The 24,359-nt window shown below is 48.7% G+C and overlaps 1 protein-coding gene across 1 annotated transcript in view; it reads left to right on the top strand.

Annotated features, from left to right (window-relative positions):
- Rsph9 (radial spoke head component 9) overlaps window positions 1-2,202 on the top strand; it is a 50,607-nt gene extending 48,405 nt beyond the window's left edge. The window contains exon 5 of the mRNA XM_047557416.1: window positions 825-2,202. Within this exon, the coding sequence (XP_047413372.1) occupies window positions 825-835 (11 nt within the window). The 3' untranslated portion in view covers window positions 836-2,202. The remainder of the gene's footprint in view (window positions 1-824) is intronic.
- The last annotated feature ends 22,157 nt before the right edge of the window (window positions 2,203-24,359 follow it).

Here is a 24,359-nt window from a genome sequence, read left to right as displayed (position 1 = left end):
AGGGTCCAGATGAGAGAGAGATCATCTTAGGAACCAGCTGGAATGGGCTCCTGGAGAAGGCTACTGTTGAGAATGGTTTTCTTCTGGATCCTGGGAAGGCCTGATGGGAGACAAATGTCACAAAGTGATAGGACAGAGGGAGGAAGGAGATAGCTGAAGGACTGGGGAGTCCCTGCCGATGACCTGCTAGCTCTGCCTCTCAGTGCCTGTGGAGCCTGAGGCTCAACCTTGGACTGTTCTAGACTACCATGACCTCATGTATAAATGAAATGTTGGGCAAGGGATCTCTGAGGTCACCTCCCAATTTTACGAATCTGTCACTTTGAGCCAAAGTATAAGTACTTCCTTTGTGCCTCCATCGCTGGACTGGGCTTGGCACAGAAGGGAGAGGCTGGGACCCGGGGGAGTTCTGTTTTCATGTTCTCACTCTGCCCCTACTGTTGCTACAGGAGCCATTTTGACCCGAGGGAGACTGGCCTCAGGTGAGAGTGGTGGGGTGGGGGCAGTGAGAAGAGTGCAGGGTCAGGATTGGGACAGTCACAACATTCCCTCAATACCATCTTCCTGGCTTCTGGAAACTGAGTGAGCTTTGGATCTGGCAGTTTGGGGGTGAATTTATTAAAGTTGTGAGTATTAATAATAAAATAACATAAACTAGAGTTTTTCTGGGATGTGAGGACTCGTGCCCATGTTTTCTGAGTGAGCACAAACATGCTCCATGCATGGCTCGTGTGTGTCGTGGCGGTGGGGCGGGGTGGGTGGGGGAGACGGGACTGTCATAACTCAATGTTTGGAAAAATGCCAATTTTCCCCTTTGTTCACAGTTTCCTTTTGACCCCAGAGAAGATTTTCTGATGTATTTATGACCAAGAGCTGCCAGGACATGGAACGTGAGAACCCAGGGGAGGCGGTGGAGCCGGCCTCTCTGCTCACTCCTGTTGGGTCATTGGAAGGCAGCTGGCCAGAACGGAGGAAGAGGGCGATTGCTTTATTTCCCCTTTTTAACCCATTTGGCCTTCCAAAGGGACCTCTGCCCCACTACTCCCCTTTGTGAGAAACTGCATGTAGGCTTGTGTGGATCAGGGATGATCCTTGCGGGGCATTGAGTTCGTTGCTGCCAGGCCATGTTGGTCCCTGGATCTCTGTGGGGTTCATGGCACAGGGCCATCCCACGCTCCCAGCTGCTGCCCCTGTTGCTGAAGCTCTGTTTATTTTATCTGTGTTAGGCTTCTGGGTGTCAGATCTGAGGGTCCTAATGGATGGAATCACCCCTTATTCTCAAATAAGTCCTGGATGGCAGGAAAGGGAAAACAGAGGGGTTCATTCTGACATGACCCACCACTCCCCAAAGACCCCGAAGACCCAGCAAGTTAGAGAGGTAGACCTGATCAACCAAGCAACCTGACTTCTAGCAACAGATTGAATTTGTTCTTTGGTGGGCAGGTGGGAGGGGCTGGAGAGGTTCTTTGCTGGGGGTTAGGTGGTCTCCAACATGGGAGCCCCTGGAGGCGGGACATTGCTGATTGTCCTGCCTGTGGTCACTTGCTCAGATATGGAAGTTCCAGCTCTGCTCCCCTAACTTTGGTTCTGCCCAAGGAACTGATGGCGGGAAGGAGGGCGGAATGTGGCAGGACAGGGGGAGCCAGAAAGGGAGCAAAGGGCTTGGGGACAGAGGGAGCTGGAGAAGGAGCAAATGAACAATGTTCTGGAAAACAGCTTGTTTCCCTTTTCCAGCCTCCCTGCCTGCCCTGCCCACTGGAGACAGTTTAGAATAATGAGTCGTAATTTGATTACATTCTCTTTCAGCCTAGCAGGGTAAACAAGGATCTCCTGTGGAAGGAAGACAGGAGGCGGCCCAGACTTCTGGCTCACTCTCCTGGGCCTGGACAGGGGTTTCCCCCTCCAGTGGTCGTCTTTTCTCCCTCGGTGCGCATGTTTGGACGACTTCAGTCCCCTTTTTCTACCAATGTTTACTTTGTCCTATATCTCCTGCCCCTCCTCCACCCTCCCCTGTAATGTCCTCACCCTGAAGCCTGTATACTATGTAAATATTTAAAACCATCTATGATTTCCTGTTTATTGTCAGTATAAATCTTGCGTTCATTCATTTAGCATCTGTCCCCCTGTATCTATCTCAGGAGAGGCCTGAAGGCAAGGCCATGTGTCCACCCTTCTCTAGGAGCACAGCATTGCTCAGGTCAACTGTGTGGCTAATTCTGGCTTTTATTTATTTATTTATTTATTTATTTTTCTCCAGGTTTTTTTTTTTTTTTTTTTTTTAATATTGTGGCAAAGTATACATAAACTTTACCATCTGAACTTTTTTAAAAAAAATCTTTGTGGTGCTGGGGATTGAAACCAAGGCCTGGCACATACTAGGTAAGTGCCCTAATCACTGAGCTACATCCCAAGTCCCATCTGAACTCATTTTTAAGTGTACAGTTCCAGTGGCATTAAATACCTTCCATTGTTGTGCATCTAAACCCACCATCCATCTCTACGGCTCTTCTCATCTTGCAAAACTGATACTCTGTACCCATTAAACACTAAGTCCCCACCTCCTGTACCCCTGGCACCTGCAACCACCATTCTGTCCTAAAATTTGACCACCCTAGGAACTTCCTGCAAGTGGAACCATACAGCATCTTTTAGTGACTGACTGATTTCACTTAACATATGTCCTTGAGGGTCATCCATGCTGTGACCTGTGTCAAAATTTTCCTCCTTTTGGGAAAGGGGAAATACTGGGGAATGATATTTCCCAAATTATATTGTTACATGGTGTGCATGTACACGTATGTAACAACAAATCCCACCATTATGTACGACTATAATGCATCAATAAAAAATATGGAAAGTAAAAAGGAATTCCCTTCTTAAAAAGACTGAGTAATATCCCATTGTGTGCATTTATCACATTTTCTTATCCATTCTTCTGTAGATGGGCATTTAGTTTGCTTTGACCTTTTAGCTGTTTCGAATAATGCTACTACGAACACAGGTGTACAAATTGGCTTTCATTTTTTTTTTTTTTAATACTAGGAACTGAAACCAGGGATGTTTACTACTGAGCTATGACCTCAGTTCTATTTATTGATTGATTGATTGATTTAATTTTCAGACAGGACTAAGTTGCTGAGGCTGGCCTTGAACTTGTGATCCTCCTGTCTCAGCCTCCAAAGTCACTGGGATTACAGGTGGGTGCCACCATGACCGACTTTAGCTTTCATTTTTCAAAATAAAAGGCTAGCACTCAAACACCATTACCCTATGTAAATGTATGATTACACAAATGGTATGCCTCTACTTCATGTACAACCTGAGAAACAAGTTGTACACCATTTGTTTACAATTTAAAAAAAGGTTAATATCCCCCAAAGGTCCAAGTTTTGGAGGCTTGGTTCCCAGGCAGCACTATTGGGAGGCGGTGGAACCTATTAGGGCCTTGTGGCAGGTCTCCACGCTACTGGGTGTGCTCTTCAAGGGAATACTGGGACACTGGCTGGCCCCTTCCTCTTTCTCTCTTTTTGTTCCTTGGCCATGAAGCAAGCAGTTTTGTTTTGTTTGTTTGTTTGTTTGTTTTTGTTTGTTGTGCTTTGGTACCAGGGATTGAGCCCAGGGGCACTTAACCAGTGAGTCACATCCCCAGCCATTTTTATATTTTATTTTGAATTCTCGCTGGGTTCAAGTAAGCAGTTTCACTCTGCCATTCCTACCAGGATGCGCTGCTTCATCATAGACCCATGAGCAACAGGGCCAACTGCTTATGGACTGATATCTCCCAAACTGTGAGCCAAAATATGCCCCCCTTCTTTTGTAATGGGGATTGAACCCAGGTCTCTTAACCACTGAGCCACATCCCCAGCTCTTTTATGTTTTATTAAGAGACTGGGTCTCACTGAGTTGCTTAGGGCTGGCTTTGAACTTGAGATCTTCCTGCCTCAGCCTCCCAAGCTACTGAGATTACAGGTGTGCACCACTGTGGCTGTCCAATCCTTTCTTTTTATAAATTTCTCATCTCAGGTGTTTGTTATAGTAATGGAAAGCTGACTAGGTAATCTAGCTACATTTTATTGATTGTTTTTAAATGCTCAGGACTGTGTAGACTTAATCACTTAATTTTTACAAGTACCTCTCAAGTGGCAACTAATCTCTCCAACTATTTTGTGGATGAAGAAATTGAGGCTCTGGGAAGCCAAGTGATTTGTCCAAGGCCAGGGAAGGGGACAGGGAAAATGAGAACCTACCCATTCTCTGCATTATGTTGATGAAGGACATGAAGCTGGGGTCTCAGAGTATGGTGCCCACCCTGTACGCCTGGAAAGGGCAAGCTCTTCCTCTGGCCCTCTGCCATTCTATTAGGCAAAGGTCCTGTCTGCACATGTAATTGATGCCACAAACTTCTTACTGGAAGAAGAGTTAAATCAAACTTCCTGGGACTGGAGCCTAGACATCTGCATTTTTAAAAGCTCCCCAGGTGATTCTATGTGTGACCTGGGTTGAGAACCACTGGGTTGGAAGATGGAAGAAGACGACAGAAGACTGGATGCCCACTTCGGCCTCTTTGTCTTTCCTTGTGATCCCCATCCCTCCTCCCTTTCTAGGGTGGTGTTTGGCCACTGAATGTCTTCAGTCCGAAGACTCTGAATCCCTGGGATGCCTCCTCCTCCCTCTCCCTCCAGAAGTTCTGATTGTGGGTGTGTGTCATATGGATAGGACACAGGGCCCTGCACGTCCCTGGATGGATCTGTTGAGACCCGCCAGACCCAAATGAAAATAAGTTGCAGACAGATTTCCCTCATCTCCCCACTGGGGCAAGGGTATGAGGTGGAAGGCAGAGGTCCGTGCTTGCGTGCTTGCGTGCGTGCGGGCATGCGTCACCAGAGGGTGGGGAGAGGAGGGAGGGGAGAGTACTCCCCTCCTCAGGGTGGAGCCGGGGAACCCTGTGCCATGCCTGTCCCAGCTTTTGCCTGTAGCTATAGTGTATCTCCTTGTGGTGTCCTGCCCCCAAGCCCCAGCCATCCCAGTCCTCAGTCCCCCTGAAATCCTGTTAAATCAATCCAGGTTGGCTTTGAGGCAAGGAGAGTTTGCAGGCTGGAAATGCTCTAGGACATCCTGTCTCCAGAGAGCAGCTTGAATGGGGGCACTCTGGGATGAAGGGTTCGGGGAGCTTTTCCTGGGGATCTTCCTCTGAGCCAGTCTTGAACCAAGAACTCTAGGATCCTTGTGGAACTAGCAGTCTGCCAGGCAAGTGCCCCCAGGGGTGTGGAGGATGAGTGTGGACAGGAGGAGGCCTGCCTTGGTTAGTGGAGTTGCTGGGTCTGGCCACTGCCTTGCTGATGACCTTGAGCCAGGCACGTCTCGCTGGGCCTCAGCATCTCTGTCATTATAAAGGGTTGGCCCAAATCGCTGGTTCTCAAACTCAGCTGCACATTGGAATTGTCTGGGGAGAATTAAAAAGTACCATTGAGTGAATTTCATCCTCAAGAGACACTGATTTAATTGGTGTAAGTTGTGGACTGAGTGGCAGGGGTTTCAAAAGATCCACAAGTGATTATAATTTCCAGCTAAATTTGAGCACTAATGTTCTGGATGTGCTTCCAAACCAGTAACATTGTGACATCAGCAGAATGTGAGGTTTGAGCTGTGCCCTGTCAGCAGAGGGAACCACAGAGAGGCCTCCAGCTGCCCACCTACCTAGCTGCCCTGAGGATGGCAGAGATCAGGGTTTCAGGACCAGCCAGACAGCTCTTGGATCCAGATGAAGTTTATTGCCTCATTGGTCCTCAAATCGAGGTCCACAATGACATACTTGCTAAAGTTGAGGTAGTTTACAAAGTTATAGGTTAAGTATGAGTCCCCTTCCTCCTCCTCCTCCTCCTCCTCCTCCTCCTCCTCCTTTTTCTTCTTCTTCTTTTTGGTACCAGGGGTTGAACTCTGGGGTGCCTAACCACTAGGCCACATCCCCATCCCTTTTTTGTATTTTATTTAGAGACACAATGTCACAGAGTTGCTTAGTGCCTCCCTAAATTGCTGAGGCTGGCTTTGAACTCACGATCTTGTGACCCTCCTGCCTCAGCCTCCTGAGTCGCTGAGATTACAGGCATGTGCCACCAGGCATGGCAGAATTATTATTTTAAAAAAATACAATAATAGCTAGGCTCAGGGGCACATGCCTGTAATCCCAGTGACTCAGGAGGCTGAAGCAGGAAGATCACAGGTTGGAGGCCAGCCTCAGCAATTTAGTAAGGCCCTGCCTCAAAATAAAAAATAGAAAAGACTGAAGATGTAGCTCAGTGGTAGAGAGCCCCTGAATTCAATCTCCAGTACCACATACAAAAAAGAAAAAAATAATAACAACATATATGACTATATCCTGGAGTAGAACATAAAATTTGCACATATTTAAAACTAAAAGATAAGCTGTTAAAGAAATTTGGCCACCATTTTAGGAAACCTGAGCCTGAAGATGGGGTGGAGTGTAGTACTTCCCTGACTTGGGTATAAGTTTGAGGAAAATGCTGGAGAGGCCCTGCGTCAGTCAGTGCACGCGGATCAGTGGGGAGAAGATGCATTCGTACAGGGAGGCTTCCTGGCGGAAGACTCTTAGGGAGGGTCTTGAGGAATGGGAGGTAGGAGGGGATGACCAGGGTCTCTATAGACCCCACAATAGGAATGTAATCCCAGACAATCTTTCTTGCCTTTGGCTTGTGAATTCAAGAAAGTCCCCAAAGATCCCTCCATCCTCCAGCACATACACACGCCCAGCTCCACATCCTTGAGGCTGACCTGGCCCTCAGTCTTTCTGCCTGGGGCCGCTGAGTCGAAGGTGACCACACCAAACCGCTCTATCTTCCCCTGACTTCAGTGACCTGCAGTTGAGTCACTGTTGCAGAGATAGCCACCTGCCACCCAGGCAAGGGAATTGTCCCATCGTCCCAGATTCCTGCCATTTTCTCTTACCCACTTACTCTGTTTCCCAGGCCAGAGCTAGGCCCCTGAGGTGCAAGGCCAGGAGCAGGCTGGGGGAGGGAAAACATGTCTCCCTTCTCCTCCATAAGGTCCTCCTGGCGGCTCTCGCTTATCCCCTCCTGCCTCTAGGACACCAAGGGACATGGTTGTTAAGAGATTGGGCACAACCCAAAGAGACCAGGAAGAGCACTGAGTGAGGATGCTGAGGATTCAAGCCTTGTGTCCTCCTCTCAGAGAGGAGGTCATGAACCCTAGAGCCCTCCTGCTCCTTAGCAGAGTGACTGTTCTTTCTCTTTGGTAACTGATCATGCTCTGGGACTCTGAACTTCGTCTCTAAGCATGATGACTGATCCTTGCTCCTGACCTTCATCCTACCCCAGGGAGGTGGCCCAGGGTGGTTACAGCATGAACTGTTGCAGATTCACTACTTATTCTCCTAAGAGCCTAGCTGGTGCCTGGCACATTTGCCGGGGGTTTAGGAAGCAGAGTGCACCCTCTGCATTCCTGGGTCCTGCCGAATCCACGGTTCCACATCAGCACATTCAACTGAGGAGCGAAAATACTAATAAACAAATCAATGAGTAAATAGCAACTGTGCTGAATGCACACTTTTTATTCCTAAACACAGTGTAACAACCACTTACATACCCTTTACATTGTGTTAGGTATTATAAATAACCTAGAGATGATTTAAAGCGTGCAGGAGGACTGTGTTTTATATGAAGGACTTCAGCACCCAAGGAGTTTGGTTTTTTTCATGGGTCCTAGAACCAATTCCCTGACAGATCCTGAAAGATGATGATTGCATTTATTGAATAAACAAAAGGAGCTAGAGGACCTGGTTTTGAGCCCTTGTGGTATATGCTATGGGGTTTTTGTTTGCTTTATTTTTCCTTCTGTAAAATGGGTTTGGCAATAGAATCTCTTCATAAAATTTCTTTTTTTTTTCTTTTTTTTTTTTGCGGTGCTGGGGATCGAACCCAGGGCCTCGTGCTTGCAAGACAAGCACTCTACCAACTGAGCTATATCCCCAGCCCTCTCTTCATAAAATTTCTTTTAAAAATTTAAAAAATTTATTCCTTTTAGATAAACATGACAGTAGAGTCTATTTTGACATATTATACATACATGGAGTATAACTTCCCATTCTTGTGGTTGTGCATGATGTGGAGTTTCACTGGCTGTGTATTCATACATGAACATAGGAAAGTTCTGTCCTATTCATTCTACTGTCTTTTCTATTCCCATCCTCCTCTCTTCCCTTCATTCCCCTTTGTCTAATCCAATGAACTTCTATTCTTCCCTCCCTCTGCCCTTCCCCCTTATTGTGTGTGAGCATCTGCATATCAGAGATATGATTTTTGGGGATTGGCTTATTTGACTTAGCATGACAGTCTCCAGTTTCATCAATTTACAGGCAAATGCCATAATTCATTCTTCTTTATGGCTGAGTAATATTCCGCTGTGTTTATATACCACATTTCCTTTACCCATTCATATATTGAAGGGCACCTAGGTTGGTTCCATAGTTTAGCTATTGTGAAATGAGCTGCTGTAAACATTGATGTGGCTGTGTCACTGTAGTATGCTGATTTTAACTTCTTTGGTTATATACTGAAAAGGGGGATAACTGAGTCAAACAGTGGTTCCATTCCAAATTTTCTGAGGAATCTCCATACTGCTTTCCAGAGTGGTTGCAATAATTTGTAGTCCCACCAGCAATGTATCCTTGATAGGATTTCTAATGTTAAGCCTGGCTAGTTCGCAGATACACTAGGTGCTCAGTAAGCCTTCGCTGTAATCTTAAACCTGTAACTTTGTTTTCAGGGGCTGGCTCCTGGAAGGCTCTCTCTTGTTCTTCTCTGAGCTCCTGCCGGGGTCCCAGCTGAGAGAAGTGAGTGGAGCAAACATCACACACACACCCTGGGGCTTAGGACAGGATGCTGACCAGCCACCAGGGGTCTTCTTCTTTTTACTCCCCTAACATGCCTGTGGTGGAATATGGTTCAGACACTTAAAGATGGTGGCTGTGAGGAGGCCGGGCCCCAGGCAGCCAGCACAGTGCGAAGGGCAGGAGGGGCCTGTGAATGGCAAGATTGACTAAGGAGGCCCAGCTTCCCCCTTTGATCCTTCTTCTCCCTGCCAGCATAGTCTGTCTAAACCAGAAAGAAGACAATGTTGCTCCCTTGCCGCTGAGTCCAGGGCCCTGCAGGGGCCTCTGTGGTGTAGCTCCTGGCTTTCTCTCTTCTCTCTTGGTCTTGCCTGTGGCTGCTGCTCTTGGGTTGTACACGCTAGTCCCCACATGACCTTCAGTTTCTCAACTGGCTACTGTCTGGAAAGTTCCACCTGCCCTGAAGGTTTAGCTCAGATGTTCCCTCCGTGAAGACGTCCATTGGGCCCACACATCCTCTTTCCACCCAGCTCACTGGTAAGGATCTTTATTGGGCTTACAAGTCCAAGTGCCATTTTCTCTAGTAGGTGGGTAATTTTTTGAGGGGCTTGTGTCATGTAGGGCCTGGAGCTTAGCAGAGCTCAATGAAAACTTGTGGAAAGAAGAGTGAATGAATGAATAAATGAATTTCCTGGAGTGTGTATTCACTAGTATAAATCAAAGCCAAGGGTTGTTGTACCCTGAGGGAACACTGGATTCATCGAATTGGGCCAGGGTTTCTGTGTATACACACTTAAAAATAGGGGCAGTGGAGAGGGGACAGGTCACTCTAGGCTGGGGTTGGAGGTCTTGGAGCTGGAAAGCCCACTCTCGTCCCCTGTTTGCTACCCATCCAGCCCCTTTGGAGCCTTTGTTGGGCAGGGATATGGGGTCAGAACAACATTTGTCCTTCTGCAAGGAGCTGTGGTGCTTCCTGCTTTTTAACCTCTGGCCTCAGTTGCTGCTCTAAGCCAGACCTACTGAGGGACTTAGATCCCTGCCCTCAGGGCTCTCAGCTCAGAAGAGAGACTCAAAAAGTGGTGAAGGCCCTGGAAGGTGATCTTGTCCAGACTACAGCAAGCAGGTCTGGTCTGGGAATGGTCTGCCCTTTCCTCAAAAAAAAAAAAAAAAAATCTCCAGAGAGGGTCCAGAGAGGGAGCCTCCTTGAGGCCCTTCTTCCTACTTCTCAGCTCCAGCTCTGTCTGACTGTCTGAACTGGACTCTTCTCCGTTGCTCTTTAGCTATGTGATGTCAGGGGAGTTCCTTAGTCACTCTGTGCCTTAGTTTCCTCATCTGTACAACACAGATAATAACTCGTTTGGGGTTGTCGTGATTAAATGAGCTAATGTAAGGAAAGCACTTGGTGGGGGAAGTGACTGGCAAGGGGTCAGATGCTTGGTAAGTGTGAACTTTTGTTACTTTCCTGCTCTGCTTCTGATCTGGCCTAGGTTCCACCCTCTGGCTTGTCTCTCCTTGTCCTCACACTTGTCTCCCCAAACAGATTCCATCTGGTAAACATGTGCTAGGGGGCCTCTGCTCTCAAGAGGTTCACAGTCAGCCGAGTGCAGTGGTGCAAGCTGTAATCTCAGGAGGTTGAGGCAGGAGGCTCACAAACCCAAAGCCAGCCTCAGCAATTTAGGAAGACCCTGTCTCAAAATAAAGAAATAAAAAGGGCAGGGAATGTGGCTCAGTGGTTAAGAGTTCATGGGTTCAATCCCTGGTACAAAAAAAAAAAAAAAAAAAAAAAAAAAAAAATTCACACTCCCTACCGTGGCAGGCATGGAACAGACTAAAAAAAACCATTTAGTCTGGAAGCTGCCGCCACTCTTGTTTTCTAGGGATGTGTCATGGTTCATCCTGGGGAAATGATTCTCCTGTGAGGAAATCACAGTGATGGGTCCTCAGAGTGAAAGAGGTAAGGTCAGAATGAGTGACAATGAGATAGAGATAGAGCGAAAGTTTTGCATAACACGAGCTGTGAGGAAACTGGCATCTCTGAGACAGTGACAGAGAGGGATACAGGGAAAGTCCTCACGAGAGGGCCAGTGCTTGAGGACTACTAAGGAAATGTCTGGGCAGAATCAAATTTTATTTTGATTTAAAAAATATTTTTTGTTAATAGGTAATATTTTTGCCTATCTCAAACATTTAAGTATGATAAAAAGTCTCCCTCCACCCCTCCTCAGCAGCTAAGGTGACCCCCAGTTTCTTATGTGGCTTCCCAGATGTATTCTACGTACATATAGCAAACCCCTTCCCACATCTCCCTCTTTCTTTTGCTGTTGTCTTCGTGGTTGGTGGTGGGGATCAAATGCAGGGCCTCGCACATGCTGGGCAAGCATTCTCCCACTGAGCTGTTCCCAGTCCCCCCCCTTTTTCCTGCAAACATGTCATTCATGGTATCCTGCATCCAGCTTTGTACTCTTTCAGGACTCGCTTGTCTTTGTATTCACTAGCGGACACCCCAGGAGCTTCCTCGTTACTTTCTCCTGTTCCATTGTCTACATGTGCTGGGGACACACCCAGATTCCTGCTGTTTCAACTTGACATTGGACTTGCTTCCTGTTCTGTGCTGTGATTTCTTACCGCACACCTGAAACTTCAGAAAGGTTTGCCACACAGGTGTATTTTAAGAGCAGATCACAACAGGGCAGAGACTTTCAAAGAGGAATAGGAGCTCCCCGCTCCAGGCTGTCCTCAGAGATACTGGGAAGGGCTCTGCGCTTTCCCATGTGTGGGTGGGGCCCAAGCCTCCCATTGGATGTTATAGGAAAGCATAGGTCAAGGAGACCCAAAGTCAAGGGGACCTGAGGACAAGAAGACATCCAGGTTTGAGGTGCCTGCGTTACCCAAATAATGGCTATATATTGTACAGAAGTAGAAAGGCAGACCAGTATGAGAGCACTGGCAGAATCCCAAGGTCATAGAACGCCAGAGCTGGAAGGACCTCAGAGGCCACTGAACAAACCTCCACACAGTTGTAATAGTATAAGGAGTTAATATTAATTGACTCTTCCTCTGGGCCATACCCCATTCTGAGTGCTTTATATCTATAATCCATTTAATCTTTATGCTGTCCTCTGAGAAGCCTGTTTATTTATTTATTTATTTATTCTCCAAGCTGGAGATCGAATCCAAGGCCTCATACAGGCTAGGTGAACACTCTGCCACACATCTGCACCTCCAGCCTGAGTCGCTCTCTTTAGGTAAGGGGACTGAGACGCAAAGAGGATGCAGAACATGCCCAAGCTCTCACCGCTGTGAGTGAGGGGCTGGGGTCACCCAGGAGTCTGTCTGGAGCCCATGCCCTTCACCACCTCACATTCTGCCTCTGCACACGGAAGGGGGCTGAGCCCAGAGGGCAAGGCACTCAGCACACTGGTGGCAGAGTCAGGGTTAGAACAGGTCCCTTCAGGCCCTCCTTCTGGGACACTGCTTCAGTTTGCCTGAGGGATGGGAAGAGAAGGAGGTGGTAGCAAGGATGTGGCTTTGTAGGGGTGAACAGAAAAGTTGTGAGTGGTTCTGGGTGGTGGCACGGGCAGCTGGGGCCTTTGGGTCAGTGTGTGGAACATCTGGTAGTGCAGGCTGATCTGGGGGTGCCTTTAAGACCCCTGACTCAGGAGATGGGCCTGATTCTCAATGTTCTCCCCAACTGTGGATTGTCCACTTGGTGGCTTTTCTGTGGCCTGAACTAATTCCTCGTCCTGTCCAACAAGCTTGCCAGGCCTCTCCTGGCCCACCTGTCATGGAGCATCACTTTACCATATGAACACGACCTGCGGTGTTTCAGGGGCAGGGAAGGCACTTGCTCAGAAGAGCAAAGAAACCACATGCAGGTCCTCTTGGGGACTGGGCTGATGACTTCAGGACCTGCTTTTGACTCTCCCAGAATGACACTTCCAACCATGGTCCCAGTTGGGCTGCAGAGAGTCCTACCTTGCTGTCCACCACCCGTGGTCACAGCCCACAGGTCACCCCTGTACTGCAGGTCTGAGCCCACACAGGTGGGTCCAATTGAGAGATGCCTGGCTCTATTGGAGACTGTGGGATGGGACAGAGCATCCAGTCCCTCTTTGTGCCCACTGTGTTGGGCTGCCACCACACTCTGTGCACCCTTCCATGGCTCCATTCATGTTGGACCTGCCTAGGGACTGTGAGCAACTCCAGGCTGGCACAGCATCTGGCACATAGTAGATACTCATTTAAGCTGTGGAACCAAAGAGCAAGCCCATCAGCCTGCCATTCTCTGTCTTGGAAGCATGAAGCACGCTATATATCCTTCTCTGTTCTCTAGCCCAAGTCCTCCCTCCTTGACTCCCAAGAGCTAGTGGATCTCTCCAGACATTTTTTTTGACAGTTTTATTGAGATAAAATTCACATTCCACACAATCCACCCACTTAAAGTGTTCCATTTGATGGTTTTAGTACATTCGCAGGGCCGTGTCACTGTCCCCGCTATCTGTTTTTGAGCCTTCTCCTCCCTGGGCCCTCTTTTGGCAGCATCCATCCTCCTCAACTTGCAAACACCCACAGGTCTCCCTCAGCTAAGAAACAGCCTCCCCTGACCCCGCGCTGACTTGGGCCATTGTGCAATCCGGTTCTTCTGTGACTAAACCACTTGAACGAGCGCTTCACACCCACTGCCTTCATTTGCTCAGATTCAATAAACATTTTTAAAAAGCATCTATGAAGTATGATGCCAGATCATCTCATTTAAGTACTCTGTGAGGTGGGGATTATTTTCTCTATTAGAGGTGAGAAATCCAAGGCAGAGAGAAAGCCACCTGCCCAGGAGGCAAGGATTTGAGCCCAGGTCAGTGTATGTCCAAAGTCAGTGCTTTTGCTGTGCCACCATTGTCCTATGGTAAATCCTGCTGGGAGGTCTGACCGTTGATCCTCTTCTCTCTTCACTTCTGGATGCTCCCCGGACTCCACCACACCTCAAGTGACCCTTCTGTTCCAACCAGATGGGTGCCCTCCAGACTTGGTCTGTTCTCTTCAAGGCTGTGCTGAAACTGTCCCTTACGCCCAGCGTCCTTTCCTTCCTCTGTCCTACCTTGGTCTGTCTGAAAATCCCCACCCCCAGCTCAGATCTGCTTTTCCAGCGAGAGTTCCCTGCATCCTTGAGCATACCTGCTGGTGAGGCCTATGGCTGGTTTTGTTCCTTGTCCAACATCTTGGTCTCGTTATGGAAACCACAAGTACAGTTTTCAATTCTCTAGGGCCCTAGAACCACACTGGTATTCCCTAACCCCCATCTTTCTGTGTTACGAATGGAGCAAATGCTCAGTATGTATTTCACATGAAAGCAAAGGAAAGAAGGTAGGAGGGAGGACACGGAAGGAAGGAAGAGAGAGGGGAGGGAGGGAGAGAACTGTCTAAGGCTAATGGTGAGGGTCCCAGGAGACATGGATGTGAAGGCGTTTTTGCAAACATGAAACCTCTTAAGGGCGGGATAAGACTGGTCTCTCAGCAGGGGCCTCCCATATGCTGTCTGCTCAATTACGTCTGCATCAGTCCTAAGGTCCTCCCTCCTCTACACACCCGCCCTGGAGGTGGGGGAGGGGGTCCTTGTGGTCAAGCAGGGGAGGTGGTTGGGAGTGGTGAGTTCCGAAGGTCCAGACAACAGGATTTCCTGATGGGAGTCTCCGCTGTTAGAAGGATAGAGTGGCTCTGAACTGCGATGGGAAAGCTCTGGGCAAAATGCTTTTAAAGGAGAAGCTCAGAAGGTGTGTTTTTGGACATGCTGAGTTTGAGGCATCTGGTAGACATGAGGTGGAGCTGACACCTAGGTGACTGACCCTTCAGGTCTGGGACCCTTGATAGTGTGCTGGGCTGCTGGGCCCTTTGCAAGGCCAGTGGTTGCTATTCCCACAGACTGGGATTGTGCTTTGTATGAAGGGTCTCTTTCTGAAGCTTGGCTTCCTCATTTGTAAGCCTAATATAACAATACTCATTTTGGGGGTCGCTGAGCATGTGTGGGCTGTTGAATGAGATAGTAGTCATAAAGCGCCTGGCACAAAGTTAAGCACTTGATAAATGGTGGTTAAAAACAATTGCTGTGGGCCTGGGGTTGTGACTCAGTGGTAGAGTGCTCGCCTAGCATGTGTGGGGCCCTGGATTCAATCCTCAGCACCAATAAAAATAAAATAAAGGCATTGTGTCCACCTACAATTAAAATAAAATATTAAACAAAACAAAACAAAACAAAACAAACAAACAAACAAACAAACAAAACGTCAATTGCTGTATGCAGTCAAACCTGTAATCCCAGCAACTCAAGAAGCTGAGGCAGGAGGATTGCAAGTTCAAGGCCAAAGGCCAACCTGAACAACTTAGGGAGACCCTGTTTCAAAATAAAAAAATAAAAAGGACTGGAGATATAGCTCAGTGGTAAAACACCCCTGGGTTTAATCCCCAGTACTGCAAAAACCACAAACAAACAAAAAACCAAAGCACCACCATCAAAGGTGTTAAGGTGTGTGGATTAGGGAGGAGGGAGGAGGGCCTGAAGCCTGAGGATGTGATTTCACTGTTCCAGGGACTCCAGCTTGTGGGACGACAGGAAGGAGAAACTTGTGAAAGTGGGTATAGGTGCCACCCAATTGCAGGTGATGGAGCAGTTCCTTGGGTTAGGGCTGAGCAGTGGTTCTGAGTGTTCCAGCCAGGAGGAGGTGAGGGTGGCTATCTGGGGTCACAGCCCTTTGCAATAATCCCTGTAGGAGATTTTAGCCAGTCCTTCATTTATTAATGCTGCATCTACTTAGAAGAGAATCCAGGAGGGCCTGGGCTTTTCTCTCACAGCTTGGTGTATATCAAGTCTAATGAATGTTAACATCTGTCCTTTGTTCTATATTATAAAAATAGTAGCTTTTCCGAATAATGATGAAACTTACATGTGATAGTGTATAAAGAGGCATCTTTGCAGCAGTGATGACGGTTAAACCCCAGGATGACTGACTTCAGAGGTATCCAATCACCTCCCTGAGGCCAGGGGTAAGGAGGCCATTGGTGGAGGGAGATTTGGGGCTATGGAAATTGGCAGGAGCTGCCAGTTCCTGTGGGGAGGTGGTGTGTTCAATAAGCTTAGGAAGTGAGGCGGCAGAGCTGGGTAGAGAGGTGGGTAGCTCAGGCTGTAGGGAAGGCATACCTTTGAGAGTAGGTCTGGAGTGAGGCCGGTGTGCCATGGGCAAAAGCTAGAGTGAGACTCCAGCAGGTGGAGCAGGGAGTGGAGCCAGGGGAAGATGGCTTGTAGCTTCCTGATGCTCTCAGCAGGAGGAAGCCCATGTTTTGGGGCCTGGACCAGACCACATTTCCCAGAAGCCTCTTGGCAGTCTTGCCAGGGAGGTACGGGTCTCCCAATCGCACAGATGAGATTTTTAGACCCGGAGAGGCTGAGGACCTTTCTCAAGGTCACTGAGACCAACAGTGATGGAGTCAGGATCATGACCTAGCTCAGCTCAACTACAAAGGATGCCCTCTTTCTACTACACCACACGGTCACTGTGACCCCCAGGCAACAGGGGGATGGACAATATCAGATGACCTCTTGAAGATCTTTTACAGCAGAAACATTCTCTCCATCTCTGCTCCTCGGTCTGGCTGCCTCCTCCCCCTCTTCCCCTCTCATTACTCAACCCATAGTAACCCCATGGCTATCTGCAGGGCTGGGGGAGGAGACCAGCTCTTCTGGGTGACAGCTGTGGTTATTCAGATTAACCCTGTGCGACCTGCCCAACTCCCTCCCTTTCCACTGGTTTGGTGGTGAGGAACCCCCACCCCTGTCCCCACAGGCAGCTGCTGACTGAGGGGCACTTCCCAGAATTAGCCACCGCAAACAGCTGGCTCCAGGAGGGGGGCAGAGGAGGCTAACAGCTTCCAGATGTGCCAAGGCAAAAGCGCCTCGGAGACTCAGTTTCAATGGTCTCCTCCTGTGACTGAGAGGCTGGGATGGGCTGACCCTAGCATCCGGGACTTCAGTATCACAGAGGCAGCCAGGCAGAACCTTCCTTGCAAACTGCATATAAATTTGTGTTGTGCCGGGTGAGGGAGACCTCCATGCTGCACCTGCAGGGGTCCCTGGGAAAACCCCTGCACCACAGCTGCTCTCTGTGACCTAGGCTCAGTCCGAACAGCCCATAATGATGTTAATATTAATACTAACACTAGTACTATCTACCATGTTTACTCTGCCAGAGCATGCTGATTTAGACGACAGGGTCTGGATTCATGGTGCTTGGAAAAAAAAATCCCTACTCAGCCACTTACTTTTTCTGGAACCTAAACTGCTTAGCTCCTTTAGCTGTGAAATGGTTTCTATTTCCTAAAGTTATTATTAGGTTTAAATGAAATAATCAATACAAAGTGGCACGTAGTAAGTCGTTATCATTTAGAGAGTACCTCTGTTCTTTCAGACGCAATGTGATTTTGTCCTTGCAAATCCAGAAATTAACTATATTAAGTATCCTCATTCCTCTCCCCCCAATACTAGGGATTAAACTCAGGGCCTTGAAAGCAATATAGCTCTACCATTGAGCTACATCCCCAGCCCTTTAGAAGTTTTTTGAGATAGGATCTAAGTTGCCAAGGTTGACCTTGAACTTACACTGTTCCTCAGCCTCAGCCTCCTGAGTAGCTGGGATTACAGGTGTGCGCCAGAGGCTCAGAGAGTTATTACCTGTCCAGGTTTCCACAGGTGTTAAATGTAGGGCTTTCACTTAAACCTATGCAGAATGGGCTCTAAAGACCCTTCTCATATGTTTCTTTACCACATTCTCATCCTTGGTAAAGGACCTGTGGTGTCTGAGACTTCATTTCCTGTCCTGTTTATCTGAGGAGAGGCCTGATTCAGAAGAATGGGCAATAGCTTGGGGGTTCAGAAGGGCCCTGGAAAGAGAAGGCAAGTGCTTTAGAGGAGATACAAGGGACAGGAGAGTGCAGGAACATGATGGAGCAAGGGACAGGGTATCCACATGTTGGAAGGAGTTCAGGTTGTCCTAGGGTGCCCTGAAGGAGTATCCAAAGCCTGTACGAGCCGATCTGCAGCACCGGCTAAACGCTCTTTCTCTGGGTGTGTTTCTTGCATTGCCAGCTGATGCTCCTCTTCTGCACGTCTTCTCCTTGGCTGGGGCGGGTGGTGGAGGGTCTCCAGAATTCCCCTTTGTGGGATGGGGAGGACAGGAGACCAGGAGGAGGAGAACCAAGGGTGAGGGGACCGGAGCCAGCCAGCAGGGAGGCCAGCCATTGGCCCAGCTCCCAGGGCCTGGGCCTGAGCAGGGAGCTGCCTGCCCCACACCATTCCCTCCCCCTGCCCCCCAGGGCTCCTTGGCTGCTGAACTTGCCAGCTGGACCCCCGCCAAGCCAAACAGCTGCCAGGGGGAGAGGAAGAAGCATTTCCGAGCAGAGAGGCCCCTATGGGCTCTGGCTGAAGCCTAGAATCCCCCTTTCTCACCGCCAAGTGAAGAGGGAATCTGAGCTCATGCACGCATGGTGCTGCAGAGCTGGGCACTGGCCAGTGGCCTGGGACACTGCAGGGGTTGGGTGTGGGTCTCAGAGCAGTTTGGACAGGGCTGCGGTTGTGCCAGGTGATAGGGGGTTGAGGAATCAAGTTTGGTTTACTCAGATTGTGGCGGGGGATAGAATGAATTTTATAGTGGTCCCTCAAAATTTATGTCCACCTGGAATCTGAGACTGTGACCTTATTTAGAAATAGGTCTTTTCAGATATAATGAAGGTAAGGATTAAGATGAAATCATATTGGATTAGGGTAGATCATAAATCCAGTGAAAGTCCCTGTAAGAAACAGAAAGGAACACAGAGACACAGAGGAAGGTCATGTGAAGACTCAGGTGAAGACAGAGGCAGGGACCAGCCTCCAGAAGTTGGAAGAGAACTCGGCTCTGCCGATTCCTTAATTTTAGACTTCTGGTCTTCAGAGCTGTGACAGAACACATTTCTGTTGTCTTAAGCCACAAAGTTTGTGATGATTTGTTACAGTAGCTCTAGAAAGTGAATGCATGGAGGCACGCGGCAAAGGAGGTGGGCTGGGGGAGTGGGTAGGTGGGGCTTGATAAGAAAACCCTGGAACGGAATGAAAAATATCTAACACTTCTTATGCCACTTTCTGTACCAGGCCTTTCTAAGGATATTTATCTCAGTCCTCACAATAACTTTGCCAAAAAGAATTATGATTCCTGTTTTATGGTAGGATGCATAGTGTAGTGCATTTAGATGGTATCCCATTGTAAGATCCTCTGCCTCCTGAGCTGGGTCTCTGTCCACCTTCCTCAAGGGAAGCCTCAGCAGATTCTAGGCCAGATGATACTTGCTGCGAGTTGGAGGATAGTCTGAAGTCCCAGATGGGAACATATTATGCCTTGCTGGGGAACAGGGGAGGGGTAGTTACTCCCATTGCTCTGAGAGCCTTCTGTGCCGAATGCCTTGGACACTCTTTAATCAACACAGTGTTCCTGTAGTCCTTGGGGTCATGGCTGATGGTCTGTTCAAGCTTAGAGAAGGAGAGGAGACACCCCTACTCACTTCATTTCCACTACCTCAACCACCACTACCTCCACTACCATCACCATCTCTATCCCCTCTACCAGCTCATCACCACTGCTACCACTTCACCTCTATCACCTCCATCTCTAATATCACATCATAATCGCTTCCACCATTACCACCATCATCACCACAATCACCGTCACCAACACCATCACCACCACAATCACCAATACCATCACCACCACAATCACCATCACCACCACAATCACCATCACCACCACAATCACCAACACTATCACCAACACCACCACCATCACTACCACAATCACCAACACCATCACCAATACCACCACCATCACCACCACAATCACTAATACCATCACCACCACCACCACCATCACCACCACAATCACCAACACTATCACCAACACCACCACCATCACTACCACAATCACCATCACCACCACAATCACTAATACCATCACCAACACCACCACCATCACCACCACAATCACCAACACTATCACCAACACCACCACCATCACTACCACAATCACCATCACCACTACAATCACCAATACCATCACCAATACCACCACCATCACCACCACAATCACCAACACCATCACCAACACCACCACCATCACCAATACCATCACCAATACCACCACCATCACCACCACAATCACCAACACTATCACCAACACCACCACCATCACTACCACAATCACCATCACTAACATGTGTCATCACCATCACCACCACAATCACCATCATTATCACCACCGCCATTACTATGGAATTGTGGCAAGGTTAATAGCAGATGGGTTACTTAGGGAAGATCATGTTGGGGTAGCTGAGCAGAATTGAGCAGGGGAGGAGGAGCTAGGATGTCTGGTAGTAGAGGACGGACCGCCCTGGTCCAGCCTTCTTGGGAGGGGAGGTGGGCCCCCTGACTGGAGTAAACATGTAGTGGGACACACTGTCTTGTGGATGTGCATTTGGGTGGGTGGAGGTTTATTTGAGCAACATTGTCTAGGCCATGACTGACTTGTGGTGGTCTCGGAGGGATGTGGATTTTGGCGGGTCCCCGGCTGCTGGCTGCCTGCCTGGCTTGGTCATGGCAGTGAGGTCATGAGAGTGGCTGTACTGGGAGTACTGGGGAGTGGGGAGAGAGCAGGGGGCCCGCCCTGGCTGAGTTGGGAGGAAGGCCTCTCTCCCCTGGCTGACTCTACCACTGGATGAGGTAAGCACCCTCCATCCTCCAGCCCCTCCCCCTGCCTGCCTCCTAGGATCCAGGGTTACGGGCTGTCTGCCAAGGGCTCTGGGCTTCCCTTCCTAGGACACACCTTGCATGTCAGATCAGCCACCTGAGGGAACACAGAACCCAGAGGCTCGGATCAGGGATGGGGAGGAAGTTGACTAGCAGAGGGGATGTCTTATGTCTCCACTCAGCTGGGCAGCTCTCCCTCTATCTAGGTCAAATGTGCTTGTGGTGTGTGGCTGAGGACGGCACAGTGTTCCAGAAGGTCAGGCCGCAGCAGCTTCCCTTGCCCTTTCCCTTCAATCCCAGCTACCTCCACTGTCTTTAAGGACTGGGGACTGGCCAACTCTGTGAATAGCCTCTCAAACCTCTAAGCTGCCTGGATGCCTGGCTAATCCTACCCCCTAGGATCGCACTTGAGAGCTACGGGAAGTGGGAAACAATACTATCGTGGGATATGTTTATCTCTGCATCGGGCGTGAGATCCGGGCAGACAGGCTGGCGACTGGAGGGGCTGAGGGCCCACTGAGTCGGGAGACAGGAGGTTGGAGGGTGGTGTCACTGACAGCCTGGGGAGGGGGCCCTGGATTCCACCCACACTCTGGGAAATGCAAATCTTGCTACTGCAAATCACTCCTCAGGGGAGGGCCTTCTGCTGACTTAAGACACAGAGGGCTTTGATGCTATGCAATAGTAACAGCTTGTGTTTACTGAGCACATACTATATAATCAGACCTTTTCCAAGCACTTTGTATGTATCCACTCATTTAATTTCCCCAACATTGCTACAAGGTTAGCACCATTACTATTGTCTATATTTTTTCATTGAGGAAACTGAAGTACAGAGAGGCTGGGACTTTTCCTGAAGGTTATACTGTGGATGAGATAGGATTAGTACCCAGCTTATTGGGCCACAGGGTTGTGCTCTTTACTCCATTGTGAAGTAAGGGTGAATATCCTCCTCTGAGACTGAGAGCTTCCATTCCAAACCTGCAGATCTTTCTTCCTCAGAGACCCTACTTTGTGTGGCAAATGGCACTGAAATGGGAGCCAGGAACCTCTTGTTCCTCTAGCTTGTTCTACAGCTGAGGGCAAATCTTTGTTCTTTCTGGACTCAGTTTCCTCATCCGCCCTGTGTATATTTTGGACTGAGTTCTATGATCTCTGAAGGCCCTTCCAGCCTGACATCTGAAGTTTAGCTAGCCCAACTTGGAACTACTTCTGTATGGGGGGCATCCCTGAGATCCACATGGTCCCTGGGAATCATTCAGGTTGGGGTGGGAGGGTAGAAGACAATGGCCCAGAAGACTGTGGTGGACCTGGACAGCTCTTGTGTGGCCCTGTGGTGGCAGCCTCTTAGGTTGTGCTCTCTCAGGTGGAGTAGCTGCCTGACATGGTGATACTTGCCTAAAATTCCACCTATGTGGGAGGCTAAGGCACAAGGCTCTCTAGTTGGAGGCCAACCTCAACAACTTAGCAATTCTGTGTCTTATACTAAAAACTTAAAAGGTATGGGGATGTAGCTCAGTGATAAAGCACCCCTGTGTTCAATCACCAGTACCGATAATAATAATAATAATAGTAATAATAATAATAATAATTAATAAAAGCAGCAGCTAAGGATGGCACTGATTAGAGCCAATAGCCGATTGTGGTCGCTCACCTATAGTTATAGTTCCCCTTGGTGTTGGGGTGCTGCAGGGAAAGGGTCTGCTGGGATATGGTTCCCACCGACCCTGGACTCAGCTGGCCTTTCCTGACTGGGCCCCTACTCCCTCACTGGTAGTGGCTGGCGGTCAGACCTGATCTGTAGCCCCGACTGTCCTCCATCTCACTTTCCCTCCAGCCCCTTAGGTCACCCAGTGGGCAGCAAGTATTTCAAATGATCCTCCTTGCCCTACCAAGCCCTTTCTTCCTCTCCAAGCTGCGGCCAGATGGCATTTTGCTTTACCTAGTGGCCATTTGCTAAGTGCCCACTTTGTACCAGGTACGTGGAAGTACGGGAAGACAAGGCTGGGTAAATTTCGATCCCTGCCCTCAGGTGCTCACAGCCTAGTGGGGACCAACCTGGCCAGGCCCTCAATCTTACCCTCCATGCTTCAGTGCTTTGGAAGGTCACTGAGGTGGAGAAAAGAGGCGAAGGTGGGAATCTCAGGGTCTAAGGTCAGAGAAGGCCTGGGGCACACACATGGCTGCCAGTGGGAGCTAGAGAGAGCAGCGCCTGGAAGGTCACCTGACCTCATGGCTTCTCTCTTGCCAGCTCCTCAGCTACCGAGTGGGAGAAGGATGGTGGCATCATCTTCTTCTTTGCTAGAGGTGACTTCCAGAAGGACAACAGCCTGTTTGCTGAACTGGAATTCTGGGACCTGTTGCTGCCAATTTGTCTGTGGTAAATAGATAATCCAAGAATTTTGGGAAAAAGAGGAGCACAAAGATACAGAGGTTGGGACAGAGAGAGGGGAGGGCAAATTTCCATGTGGGTAAGACTCCAATGGAGAAGCTGGTGTGTCTGAGGTGAGGGTCTGGTTGGGTCACTGTGTTATGTACAGCAACTATAAGAACTTGATCTGGTCAATGAAGAATACAGTAATCTTTCTCTTTCTCTCTCTCTCTCTCTCTCTCTCTCTCTCTCTCTCTCTCTCTCGGTATTGGGGATTGAATCCATGGGTGCTTTACCACTGAGCTACAGATCCAGTCTTTTTAATTTTTAAAATTATGAGACAGGGTCTTGCTAAATTGTCCAGGCTTTCCTGGAACTTGGGATCCTCCTGCCTCAGCTTCCTGAGTTGCTTAGATTACAGGTGCATGCCACCATGCCTGGCTCAGTCATCTCATTTAAAATGGGAAGTTCCCAGATCCTCCCCCACAAAAAAGGTGATGTTCATTCATCAACAAAGTTTATTGAGTGACTATTTTAGGTGCTGAAGATTCAATAAGACAGACTCAGTTCCTGCCCTATTGGACATTGTGTTCAAATAGAGTGAAAAACAATAAAACAATTATTATATGAAAAAAAATGACTTGGATACAAATGTGAAAAGTCCTGGAGAGAAGTGCAGGATGCTATGCTGAGAAATTTCTCCCAGTTGAACCCGCCTGAGTCTGTGTGATCCAGGAAGTTTCCCTGAGGAAGTGACATTACAGCTGAGACTGAGCTGGGTGCAGTGTACATGCCTGTAGTCCCAGGTACTCAGGAGGCCGAGGCAGGAGGATTGCTTGAAATCAGGAGTTCTAGGTCAGCTAGGGCAGCAGAGTCTCAAAAAACAATATAAAACATAAACTGAGGCTTCGGGGATGACAGCAGTGAGTGAGGATTGAGTTTAGCAGTGACTGACTGAAAACCCCTGACAACATGGACATTTGTTTCTCTCGTGTAAATAAGGTGGAGAGCTGGGCAGCCAGGGCAGGTAGAATAGCTCCACGGACATCAGGAGCCCAGCCTCCTATCTCATGGTGCCACCTCACCACCCTTGAATGTTCATAGTCCAAAATTGCGTTTCCAACTCTAGTCATTATGCCCACAGTCCAGTTGGAAAGAAGGAGAAAAAGGGAGAGAGGAGGGCACATTCTTCTCTTCAAGGGCGAATCTTTGTAGATAACACAGCCACTTCTACTTGTATAAAATCGTCTCGAGCTTGGCCACACCATCTCACCTTAGCTGTCTTTATTCCAGGCAGCCATCGACTTAGC

This window comes from Sciurus carolinensis, chromosome 7, assembly GCF_902686445.1.
Source record: "Sciurus carolinensis chromosome 7, mSciCar1.2, whole genome shotgun sequence".
Classification (NCBI taxonomy): Eukaryota; Metazoa; Chordata; class Mammalia; order Rodentia; family Sciuridae; genus Sciurus; species Sciurus carolinensis.
Note: the sequence above shows the minus strand (reverse complement) of the source record. Positions and strands in the feature narration are given on the sequence as shown.